We start from the raw sequence: 12,498 nt of genomic DNA, 5'->3' as shown, positions 1-12,498 counted from the left end.
TCCCGGCTGAGGGGGCCGCGTTGCTCGCCTCTGCACGGAGGCTGCAGCTGGGCTCGGGGTGCAAAGGGACCCCGTTCTAGCCCACCCCAAACACAGGTCGGGCAGCAGCCCTGGAGGCGGGGAGGCGGTTCGGTCCTGTTGCTCAGGTCCCTTCCTACGCCGCCACACAGTTCCCGGAGAAATGTTTAACCAGATGCAGAAAAAGTCAATATTTGCCCACGGAGGGTGGTGAAGTAGCGAGGAAGGGGGAGAGATTCCACGAGTAGGCGTTGCTCCTGCAGCAGCTGCTCCCTGGCGAAACTTGGGGGCCACTTCTGCAAAATCGCCCCCCCCCTCCACGAAGCTGGCAGTGGTGGTGGCGGCGGCAGGAGACAGGCGCAAGGAAGAGCCCCGTGCAGGACCAACGTGAGATGGGGGGCTTGAGATGGGGGGGGAGGAGAGCCGGAGCTTGGAGTCCTTGCGCAATGGGCAGTTTGGGTTCCTCCGAGTGAAGAGAGAGAGAGAGAGGCTGCTTTGCTAAGCGGGGCTTTGGGGGAATGTCCTGGCTCTGCTTTCCTGGTTTTTATTAATTTAATTTACTTGCATTTCATATCCCACCAAGTTGCTCAAGGCGGCATGTGCAATTATCCCCCTCATTTAATCCCCACGACAACCCTACGAGGCAGGCCAGGCCGAGAGGCAGGAGCGACTGGCCCCCAGGCTCACACCCCGGGGGAGCTTCATGGCTGAGCTGCGGGATCTGAACCCGGGTCTCTCCCGAGGTCCGAGACTGACTCACTGCGCCACCTGTGGCTTCTGTGGCCGTGGAAGGGAAAGAGCACATGCCCTCAGGCACCAGCTGGAGCTGCCAGCACCCCCCCTGCCCTTTCTCTCGGCCTGCAGCTGGGGGGGGGAGCTCAGCCTCCTTCCCTCCCAAACTTGCGCCCAGGAAGCCTTAAGGAGCCGGGCGAGTCCCTGAAGAGCTTTGTTGCAAAAAGCAACGACCGCCAGCCACCAAAGTCCTAACTCCAAGGGACGCGGGGTGGAATTTAAATATATACAACCCTCAGTCTAGAAGAGGATGGTGACTGGAAGGGGGGCTTGCCGTGGGGACCTCCTTTTGGGGGGCAGGCAGGGGGTGAGCCGAAGGGAAAGCGGCCGGGGAGGCTGTGAGTCCCTCTCCGTCTCTCGGGTCTGTCTTGAAGGGGGGACAGGACCCCGAAGCCACCCTAGGCATCACTTATCCGCCCATCTCCGGCAGATTTCCACCCCTCCGTCGAAAGATGGCTGCCCCGCCCTGGCCTCTGCTGCTGCTGCTCCTGCTGGCCGGCCTGCCTGCTCTGCGCGCGACGCACCACGGGGTAAGTCCGGCCACGGTCCGGCCAGCTCCTCCTCTCCGACCGGGGCAGAAGAGCCCAGCCGAGGGAGACAGGCAGGGGCAGGAGAGGGCGTGGGGACCATGAAGTGGGGGGCTGGCCCCTGGGCTGTGCTGCTGGTCTCCCAAGTGGGGGGGGAGCTTCCTGTGGAACAAACCCCCTCGCCTTGGGAAGGTGGTGGAGGTCTTTAATCAGGAGGCTGGGTGGCCAGATGCCAGGGGTTTTTAGCTGTGGCTCTTGCATTGCAGGGAGTTGCCTACAAGACCCTTGCTGGGGGGTCCCTTCCAACCCTAAGATTCTATTATTTTAGGTCTCAATTGCCCATGCCTTTGAAGATGACGGGCAGAGGAACATTCTCCAGGTAAGGGGAGATGAATCTCACAGCTTCTCTTTTTTAAAAAGATTTGTTTATTTTTAATTAAAAGGCAAATACTGTGTCGAATTCGGGACTTGGGAATGGAAAGCAAGGCGGGTAGCATTGCTGCGTGATGGTTCTGGTCCTGGGTCGCCACCACATTTTAATCATATATGGAGGCCAACACCAATGGCGTGAGCAAACGTAGCCAGTCCCGGAAGCTGAATTTAGGCTGGCAAGAAGAAGGTTCAAAGACAGGACCTGTTGAGGCAGCTTTCTCTAAAAGGTTCCCCACAGAAGGACTTGGGCACGTGGCTGTCAGGAAGAAGGGCTTGGTTTTGTTGGGTGCTGGGGGGCATCTTCTGGAAGCTGGGCCTCTGGACAACCAGGGAGCCAAAGCTGTGCAAAAGGAGATGGTCGAGAGGATGAATCACTGTGGGAGATGTAGGGCAGAGCTCTCAGCCTGGAATGACATTTTCGAGAAAGGGAGTTTTGGGAGCAGAGGCAAGCAGGAGAGGAGATGGCAGGCGGCGCTGGATAATCTGGATGGTATTGCCTAAGAGCTCTTAAGGAACTCAAATGTGAAACTGATCTTCTAACAAAAATATGTACCGTTCCTAAGAGTGTCCTTGGTCCCAGAGGACTGGAAAGCAGCCAGCGCAACACCAATATTTACAAAGGGATTCAGGAAGTTACAGGCTTGGCGTCTCTTCCAGGTAAATTGCTGAGAAGTACTATTAAAGGTAAAATAATCAAGCGCATGCAGGATTTCCTCAGCGGAGACCCCACACTGTCATGAGAACTCCCTGCCAGAAGAAGCTTTTAAAAAGGGCCTTGCAAACCCACTCAATTCAGGCGGCTTTCTCCCAAAGCAGGTGTAGAGAACCAATCGCTGGCCCTTCAGATTCTGCTGAACTAGAACTCCCATGAAGATAGGAGTTGCAGTTCAGAGACACCTGGAAAGGCACAAGCTCTGTCTTAGAGGACCTGACAGTGCCACTGATGCTGAAACTTCTTTCAGGGTTTTTTTCCAGGCCTATGCTGCTTTTAAGTGATTGTTTTTTTGCTGAAATGTGATGTTGTGTGTTGCTTTTATTTTTCTGTATGCTGCCTTATGAGGGTTTAAGGAATGCTTAGGCTAGCTCTCATTCATTTATGTGTTCCGTCTCTGAATACCAGCTGCTGGGAATCACAAGGGGGAGAGTCCTGCTGTTGCACCTCAGGGCCTGCCTGTGAGCTTCTCTTGGGGCATTCAGATGCCACTGTGAGGACAGGAGGCTGGACCAGATGGGGCCCCTTTAGTCTGATCCAGCAAGGCCTTTCTTATGCTTAGGAAAACTACCATCTATCAGGCCAGTCTCTGTGTCCATGCAGTCCAGCACTGCCTGCTCTGACTGGCAGCAGCTCCCTGGTCTCCTGACGAGCAGAGAACTTGCCAGCTTTTACCCAGTGTGGAAACAAGGTGCTTCTTTCTTTAGGGGGTGAGCCTGGTCCCTCTTGCCTGCCCAGCCCATCCTCTGCCCCTCAGCTACCCAGATGTCTCCTTCCCTCCCAGACTTACCTGCCCATTCTTTCCTCCCCACCTTCAGCTCCTAGGGCCCATTTATTCACAGGCCGATGAAGCAGATGGATTGGTGAAAGAAGCATTGCTGCCGGAGGTTGCTTTGCCTGAGGCGGAGGTGCAACCACCTGCATCCGAGACCCCGGAGAGCCTCCTTGGCACCATGCTGCCACCCTCTGATCCAAGCCTGGCAGAGGAGGTTTCAGCCGCGGTGCTGGGAGAGCCCCAGAGCTCTTCTGAGGCAGAGGAGGAGGACCATGGAAGAAGCTGCGACAGGGACATCCCTCTGGAGAAGACGCACGGGGTGGCCGAGGCTGTGATGAAGCTGGGTGCTAACCTCCTGCGGCAGGTGGAACTGGAAAACAGTAAAGGCAACCTCTTCTTCTCTCCCCTCAGCCTCAGCCTGGCGCTGGCTCACTTGGCTCTAGGTCAGTATTCCCAAATCCCTCAAAGACAGCCTGTTTGTTGACTTCTTCTGAACTCAAAAGCAAAGGTGCTTTTCGTGGTTAAGAGCAATGAAGGGTTTTGCTTTTAGGATGTGGAAAAGGTGAGATGCTGCTCTCCCTCCAAGTAAGGACGGCTCCTATGTGCATGGGGCAGCCTCTTCCGAGGAGAGGCAATCCTGTCATCTCTCTGAATGAATGGCAGGAGAAATGCCCAGCAGGGGTGAAAGCAAAGCAGCCTGCCAGCCACTGAGTGCTCTGGACTCCACTTAACGGAATTTCTTCCAGCACATGAGCAGCCTTGTTGGCTGCACAGTCTGAGAATTTCTGCAATGGAGATGGGAAGAGTAGGAGCAGAAGACACTGTCTTGTACAGGGTCTGACCAGCAGTCTATCTCGTGTGGTGTTTTCCACACTGTCAGCTGTGGCTCTCCAGGGTCTCAGGCAGGAAGTCTTTCCCAGCCATTGGGGCTGCACCAGAGACCTTCTGCCTGCAACGCTGGTGCTCTGTTACTGAAGGATAACAGAGTGCTAAGCATGGAAGCCTCCCTCTTCCTGCTTGTGTGATGAAAGGTCTTCAGCCCTCTCCTGCTTTAACATGGGGCCTACAGCGGCAGCTCTCTCACTCCTGGCTGATGTGACAAGCGCTTTGGAGCACAGTGGCCCAATGCAAGCAAGAGGGCTTCCATGCCCGACTGCCATGCTCACACGCTCGGTGCTGCTGCATCTGAAGGGTCAGGTTACCACGTTCCCAGGTTAGCTGAGCGTTAACTGTGTTGCTGTTAATCTGGTTTCCCTTTCAGGCGCAGCCAACCGGACCGAGGAGCAGCTGCTGAAGGCTCTGCACGTGGAGTCTGTGCCCTGCCCACACCAGGCTCTGCGCACCATCTCCCAGCACCTCAGCCAGACGCTCAGCATCGCGGCCCGGCTTTACCTACAGAAAGGTGAGAGGTGTGGGCAGGCAAGTGTGGAACAGGAGAAGTCGAGTGAGCCTGCCCTTTGGGCGTGAGAGGGAAGAGCGGGCGTTTCCACATGGTGTGGCTTGAATTTCTCTCCTTATTTTACTTATTAAAAAATATTTGTATGCCGCTGTATCATTAAAAAAAATGTATCACAATAGTTCCTACCAATATAAAAACAGAAAGTAAAATCATAAAAAGTTAAAAACAGGTTAAAAGCCAAAGAATTAAAAACAAACATCAGTAGACCATTGTGGGAGATGTATTCTTAACTGCCTGTGTAGGCTTGTCAGGGAAAAAGGCAAGGTATAACAAAATAACAATAACAATAATAATATAGCTGGCAGAATATAAAGGTTTTTAGCAGGCATTTAAAAGCTGGCATAGAAGGTGCCACTGAATCTCCAGTGGTAGAGAGTTCCACAGGACATGACTAATGACACTAAAAGCTTGGTCTGTTGTTATCAAACGAGCCTCACCAACTCGGGGAACAACCAGTGACACTCCTGTGAGTGATCTCAATGACTGAGCTGAGGATATAAGGGTTCAGGCGAACCTCTACTAAACCTTTAATGGATAGCAGATATTGAGGGATGGGGCAGGGGGAGAATCTGTATTGGGACTGGAGAGGAATAGTAGTGTTTTTTCTTAACCCTTTTGCCCATATAATTTCCCCAACTAATGTCACCACCATCCATCTCCCTGCACCAGTAGCAAAGCATCATAATGTGAATGGTGCAAACAGCATTGGTTGGATGGGTGGTAGCAGTTTTCATTAGGATAACAGCACTGGGAGGGGTCAGCACCCCTCTCTGTCCCAAGAATCCGCACCCCAGCAGCTGCTATTCACAAATAAGTTTGAATCCCGAGGACCTCGAGTGCAGGGGAGGAGGGAAATCCACACAGGAGCAGCAGTCCCCTGGCCCAAAAAGGGGTTGGGGAGAATCCTAGCAGGCTTACCCCAGTCTTAGGGGGAGGGCTGAAACTCCTGACTGCCTCACATCAAGTACTTTTGCAGGATTCCCAGTGAAAGAGCAGTTCCTGGAGGACTCAGAGACGTTCTACGGGGCCAAGCCAGCCACCCTCTCTGGGAACAGCGAGGCAGACCTGGCGGCCATCAACACCTGGGTGGAAGACGCGACCCATGGCCAGATCCCGACCATGCTGACGGAGCTGCCGGCCAGTGTCGTGATGCTGCTGCTCAATGCCGTGCACTTCCGAGGTGAGCTCGGCTGCTCCTCCCCACCCCCAGCCCCCGGACTTGCTGGGACAGCCAGCAGAGCAGTCACCCTTTAAGTTATTGCAGCAGCCCAAGAAGTAACTGTGTGAACAAGGCCTCTGTTTCCCCCGTTTTAATCCATCCTAATAACTTAATATTGTTGTGATTTTATGGACTGTAGTTTTTACCACCTACAAGAAAAGCAAGATTGTCATAGAATCACAGTTGGGAGGGAGCCTGAGTGTCATCTAGTCCAACCCCCTGTAGTAGTAGTAGTTGTAATAATAATAATAATAATAATAATAATAATAATAATAATAATAATAATTTTATTATTATTTTTATTATTATTATTATTATTATTATTATTATTATTATTTTATTTATACCCCTCCCATCTGGCTGGGTTTCCCCAGCCACTCTGGGTGGCTTCCAACAGAATATTAAAATACAATACTCTGTTAAACATTAAAACTTCCCTAAACAGCACTGCAGTAGAGACATCACCTTGGCCAACAAAGGTCCATATAGTAAAAGCTATGGTTTTCCCAGTAGTGGTGTATGGAAGTGAAAGCTGGACCATAAAGAAGGCTGATCACCGAAGAATGGATGCTTTTGAATTCTGGTGCTGGAGGAGACTCTTGAGAGTCCCATGGACTGCAAGAAGATCAAACCTCTCCATTCTGAAGGAAATCAGCCCTGAGTGCTCACTGGAAGGACCGATCCTGAAGCTGAGGCTTTGGCCACCTCATGAGAAGAGAAGACTCCCTGGAAAAGACCCTGATGTTGGGAAAGATGGATGGCACAAGGAGAAGGGGACGACAGAGGACGAGAGGACAGTGTTCTCGAAGCGACCAGCATGAGTTTGACCAAACTGCAGGAGGCAGTGGAAGACAGGAGTGCCTGGCGTGCTCTGGTCCAGGGGGTCACGAAGAGGCGGACAGGACTGAATGACTAAACAAGAACAACAAAAAACAGTGCTGCCTTCAGATGTCTTCTAAAATTCTGGCAGTTGCTTTTCTCTTTGACATCTGGTGGGAGGGTGTTCCACAGGGCGGGTGCCACTACCGAGAAGGCCCTCTGCCTGGTTCCCTGTAACTTGGCTTCTTGCAGTGAGGGAACCGCCAGAAGGCCCTCGGCGCTGGACTTCAGTGTCTGGGCAGAACGATGGGAATGGAGATGCTCCTTCAGGTATACTGCGCCGAGGCTTTAAAGGTCAGCACCAACACTTTGAATTGTGCTCGGAAACAATGCAGGAATCACAATTAAGGTATCCCTGACAAGTGGCCATCCAACCTCTGCTGAGAAACCTCCAGGGAAGAAGAGTCTGTCACCTCCCACTCCACTGTCAAGCCATCAGAAAGTTCTTCCTAATCATTAGTTCTTGCAATTTGATCCATTGGCTCAGGTCCCACCCTCTGGAGCAGCAGAAAATAAGCTCTTTCTCTATCTTCCCTGTGACAGCCCTTCAGTTATTTGAATATGACTATCATGGCACCTTTTAGTCTCCTATCATACAGGCTAAACATGCCCAGCTCCCTCAACCATTCCTCATAAGGGTTGTTTTCCAGAACCCTCATTATTTCAGTCGCCCCCCTCTGCCCACCTTCCAGCTTGTCAATATCCTCCTTAAACTGCAGTGCCCAGAACTGGAGACAGGACTCCAGGGAGCTTGGTTTCCAGACACTGCCTTTCCTCTCCTCAACCCATTTTTTATTCCCTCTTTTGGGCAGGGTTTTGGAAGACCAAGTTTGATCCCCTTCTGACTGAGCCTGACACATTCTACCTGGATGATGAATTCACCGTCTCCGTGGAGATGATGCGGGCTCGGGTCTACCCTCTCAGCTGGTTCAACCTGGAGGCCCAGGATGTCCAGGTGGGGTGGGAACTTTTGTTGTTGACGCTGCCAAAGGGTCTGGCATCAGGTCAAAGTGCTTGGGAGAGCGTTGGCCTCCTTGCCTTCCCTCGTGGGGTGGGCATGGGCCTTTCTCCTGCCCCTGGAGCACACGAGAGGAGGGCTCAAGGCAAAAGCCGTACCATTGATTCTCCTCTCCTCTGCTCCTGGCAGTTGCCCTTTCGCTTCCACAAATAATGTTCTATTGGGCTGCCCCTGCTGACTCTTCCCTGTGCTTCTCTCCCAGGTGGCCAGGTTCCCCTTCAAGGGCAACACGAGCTTTGTGGCCATCCTTCCAAACCACCCTGAGCAGAACTTCTCTCGGCTGCTCTCCGATCTCAGCCAGGCCAACTTCCAAAGCCACTTCCCCAAGGAGAGGCCCACCATGGTGAAGATGCCCAAACTGCACCTGCAGCACCACCTGAACCTAGAGCAAGCCCTCCGTCAGTTGGGTAAGAGGAGGGCGGGAGGGAGGGGGCCAGCCTGCTTCACTGTTCGCCTTTACAGGACGGTTTTGGATACTCTCAGCCACCTTGCTGCCTTATTTCAAACAGCTTGATGGGCCACGGTTCATAACTCCTGCTTTGCATGCAGAAGGTCCCAGGTTCTGTCCCCCTGCCCCAAGCCCTGGAGAAGCCACGGCTGCCAGTTGGCACAGACCAGAGTTGGGGGGCTTCACCTCCCGGCAGCCCCAGCAGCCAGCAAGGCCAGCTGTCAAGGATGGTGGAGTCTGCCGTCCTACAGGTTCCGCACTCCTGACATGCTCTGTGCGAGGATAGCTGGGCAAGCAAGGCAGATCCCTGTGTTAAATACAGTCCCTGCCTTGTGCTCCTGTGGCCTCAGACACACAACATCTGAAGACTTGTCTGTTGAAATGGGCGCAGGCAGCTTCTGATATTCTCTGGAGTCCTCACCAGGCGGAGGTTGGAAAGAGCTTTCAGACCCTTAGCAGGGCATGTTGGCGAGGGGATGTTTGTGTCCTTGTTTCCCTCTGCTTCCTCCACAGTGGCTCTTCAGATGCTTCCAGATGGAGGCTTAATGTTGCAAAATGGGCTGCTCTGGTATTGCAAGCAAGACACTGGCAGCAGTTTTCTTTTTCACTCATGGATTAAACGTGTGTGACTTTTTCCTACTCTTCCGCTCCAGAAGTCCAGGTTCTGTTTCAAGCTAGTCTTGGAAGCAGCAGAAATTCTGTCTCCTTAGTAAAACATACAGGCACTCCCTTTTAACAATTTTAATGCAGTGGCAGAATTCAGGCTGTGGGTGGGGGGAAATTCTCCTCACCCCCCCAAATATACACAGCCCTGAGAATAGTCTTGGGTCACAAACGCTGCTGATGTTCTGCACCAGCACCATCCTGACTGACGGCTGCTTTCTCTAGAGAAGCCTGCAGCTTCCCCCTTGGTACTGCCTTCACTCCCCTCTCTTTCTTTGCAGGCCTTGGTGAGCTGTTCTCTGCCCCAAATTTCCACCCCATAACAGAGGGTCCCCTCGTGGTCTCCAGTGTCCAGCACAGAGCCGCCCTGGAGCTTTCTGAGGACGGGGTAGAGGCATCAGCCGCCACCAGTGTCTCCATGTTCCGCTCCCTCTCTGTTTTCAACCTCAACCAGCCCTTCCTCTTCATCATCCAAGAGGACACCACCGGCATCCCTCTCTTCCTGGGCACCATCCGGAACCCCAACCCCAGTGCCCCTCAGGAGAGGAAGACGAGTGACTGTGCTGTGGGAGATGATGGAAAGCTCTTTCCGTGCTCCACGGACCAAGAGAAGCCCTGAATGCCTCAGAGGCCTCCAGGATGCAGGAAACCCAGGAGGGCAAGTGTGTTGTGGCCAGTCAGGGTTTTTTTCAGCAGCCTCTCCCCAAATGTCCAGAAAACAAAACAAAAAGCCACCCTTTCACCTAACTGGCTGCTGATGGGGGTTGCCATCCTGTACCCAGTCCTGCAAGCTATAAAATATGGCCCTGTTGACTCATCTTCTTCTCAATGGCCCTTGCGGATGGGATCCTGCACCCTGACCTGCAGGCCTTTGGCCCTAGAATTAAAGCTGAGCAAAAGGTCACAAGGTTGCACCTCCTCCTCTGGTTCTATGTTCTGCAGGGACACTGGCTGAGGAATCTGAAGCGCCACAGATATGAATGAGCTGTGAGTGCCGTGAAATAAAAGGATGCAGAGAATACAAGAACCACCAGCAGCAGCCCAGGCCCTGGGGAGTTTACGGGCTCACTTCCCATCTTGGCGCCAGCTTCTCTTCAGTATTGCAGCCCCACAATATATCCAGACCATAACTTTTCCTTTCAGGTGGCCACAAAAATGCAACAGAATAGACTGCATAGTGCTGCACAACTCAAGAAAAAAAAAAGAGTGTGGGGAATTGCTAGGAAAATAAACCTGCTGGTATCCTAATGCCTGTTGCCACTAATGTGTGTGACTGACTGCACTTCGAACCCTGTTCTCAAGAAGGGCATTGGAGTCTTTGTTCTCTTCGCTTGTTGGGTTTGTGTAAAGTGCCCCTGCCCTTTCTGTGCAAAATCCCACTTGGGCTGTTTTACACTTACATTGCTGTAGCAACAGAGCAAGTGTGAGAGAGAATATGAATGTGAATGCCAATTGCCTTGATAGACAAGGAGGCTGTTGGGTATGGGGAGAGAATTGCTTGGGGATCTCCAGTGACTCATGGAGGGGGGGGATGAGACTGAGGTTGGTTAAGACTTCCCAGTTCTGTATTCCCAGCTCCTTATTTAAAGCAGCTGCACAAGCTGCCACAATGCGGAACTGAAAGTTGGTATGTGCTTCTGGCTGCACTCCGGAATCAATTAGACTGACTCCCCATATTGCACACCTGGGACCAGCAAACTGCTCCCCTCCAGATGCTCAAACCTTCTTTCCATAGAACTGTAGAGTTGGAAGGGAACCCCAGGGTCATCTAGTCCAACCCCTGCAATGCAGGAATCATGGCTAAAGAATCCCTGACAAATGGCCATCCAACCTCGGCGTAAAAACCTCCAGTGAAGCAGAGTCCACCATCCTGAGGGAGACTGTTCTAATGTCAAACAGCTCTTACTGTCTGAAAGGTCTTCCTACTGTTGAGCCAGAATCTCATTTCTTGTCATTTGAATCCATTCCCTTGGGTCCTAACCTCCTCAGCAGGAGAAAACAAGCTTGCTTGCATCTTCCATGTGACAGTCCTTCAGATATCTGGAGATGGCTCTCATATCTCCTCTCAGTCTCCTCTTTTCCAGGCTAAACATACCCAACTCCCTCAACCAGTCCTCATAAGGATTGGTTTCCAGACCCTTGATCATCTTTGTTGCCCTCCTCTGCACACATTGCAGCTTACCAATGGCATTTTAAAATTGTGGCACCCAGAACTGGACACAGTATTCCAGGTGTGGTCCAATCCAGGCAGACTAGAGCGGTACTATTACTTCCCTTGATCTGGACACTAGACTTCTGTTGCTGCAGCCTAGAATAGCATTAGCTTTTTCCCCTGCTGTATCACACTGTGGACTCATGTTCAGCTTGAGGTCTACTAAGACCCCTAGATCCTTTTCACATGTACTACTGGCTAGCCAGGTGTTCCCAATCTTACATTTATGCAGCTGGTTCTTCCTTCCTAAGTTTATAACCTGGCATTTGTCCCTTTTGAAATTCATTTTACTAGTTTGGGCCCAGGTCTCCAATCTGTTAAGGTCATCTTGAATTCCAATTCTGTATTCTGTGGCATTAGCTACCCCCTCCCAGTTTGTTGTCTTCTGCTAACTTGATGAGCACCCCCTCAATTTCTTCATCCAAGTTGTTTATAAATAATGTTGAACAACAACAGGCCCAGGACAGAACCCTGTGGCACCCCACTGGTCACTTTATTCCAGGATGATGAGGAACCCTTAGTGAGCACTCCTTGGATTCAGCCAATCACCTACAACAAAACCACTTAACAGTTACTTTGTCCAATCCACATTTTACTAGCTTCTCTGTAAGAGTATCATGGGGTACTTTGTCAAAAGTCTTTCGGAAATCAAGATACACTATGTCCACAACATTCCCCTGATCCACCAAGCTTATAACTATCAAAAAAAGAAATGAGATTTGTCTGGCATGAGAAACCCATGCTGGGTCTTAGTAGTCACAGCATCCTTTTCTAAGTGCTCATAGACTTAATTATCTGATGTAGGACATTTCCTGGTATCCACATCAAGCTGACTGGTCAGTAGTTACATGGGCCTTCAATATTTCACCTTTAAGAAACTCCCATCCATCTTCTCTTTGAGTATTTCTGTTCATGGGATCTCACCCAGTAGTTCCTTAAGCTTTTTGAAATTGGCCGTCTTAAAGTCCAGAGTGCATGTCTGTCTACACTCCGCTTTCCCTTGCCTCTGTATCATGAAACCCAAGAGGACATGATCACTTCCTCCCAAGGTTGATCAGTTCCTCCATTGGTGAGGGTCGGGTCCAAGACAGATGATCCCATTGTTGCTTCTTTCACCTTCAGGGTGATGGTGTCACTGTCAAGAGAGGCAACTGAGGAATTTGTTGGACCTTATGTTCTTGGCAGAGTTTGAGTTCCTACAGATATTGGGGTAGTTGAAATCTTCCATGACTACGATATGTCTCCTTTTTGAATGTGTGGCAGTCTGCTCTAGGAAGGTATCATCCAAGTCTTCAGACTGGCTTGGCAGTTTATGGCATAAGATGCTCTTTCCTCATTTTAGAA

At 51.4% G+C, this 12,498-nt stretch overlaps 1 protein-coding gene across 3 annotated transcripts; it reads left to right on the top strand.

Annotated features, from left to right (window-relative positions):
* The first annotated feature begins 173 nt into the window (after nt 1-173).
* On the top strand, nt 174-10,190 carry SERPINF2 (serpin family F member 2). 3 transcript variants are annotated; one of them, XM_053366396.1, is made up of 9 exons: nt 174-405; nt 1,241-1,340; nt 1,666-1,716; nt 3,300-3,699; nt 4,518-4,658; nt 5,692-5,895; nt 7,626-7,768; nt 8,034-8,238; nt 9,224-10,190. In XM_053366396.1, the coding sequence occupies exons 2-9, from the start codon at nt 1,263-1,265 to the stop codon at nt 9,559-9,561; spliced, it is 1,560 nt and encodes a 519-aa protein (XP_053222371.1). In that variant the 5' UTR covers nt 174-405; nt 1,241-1,262; the 3' UTR covers nt 9,562-10,190. The 3 variants fall into 3 exon arrangements, with proteins under 3 accessions (XP_053222371.1, XP_053222373.1, XP_053222372.1); XM_053366398.1 differs by having other exon boundaries at nt 175-405; nt 3,324-3,699; XM_053366397.1 differs by lacking the exon at nt 174-405 and having other exon boundaries at nt 1,137-1,340.
* The last annotated feature ends 2,308 nt before the right edge of the window (nt 10,191-12,498 follow it).

This window comes from Podarcis raffonei, chromosome 15, assembly GCF_027172205.1.
Source record: "Podarcis raffonei isolate rPodRaf1 chromosome 15, rPodRaf1.pri, whole genome shotgun sequence".
NCBI lineage: Eukaryota > Metazoa > Chordata > Lepidosauria > Squamata > Lacertidae > Podarcis > Podarcis raffonei.
Note: the sequence above shows the minus strand (reverse complement) of the source record. Positions and strands in the feature narration are given on the sequence as shown.

Coding starts and splice junctions, on each gene's coding strand:
- SERPINF2 (XM_053366396.1), top strand. CDS start 1,263: ATGGCTGCCCCGCCCTGGCCTCTGCTGCTGCTGCTCCTGCTGGCCGGC. Junction 1,341..1,665: donor TGCGCGCGACGCACCACGGG/GTAAGTCCGGCC, acceptor CTATTATTTTAG/GTCTCAATTGCCCATGCCTT. Junction 8,239..9,223: donor GCAAGCCCTCCGTCAGTTGG/GTAAGAGGAGGG, acceptor CTTTCTTTGCAG/GCCTTGGTGAGCTGTTCTCT.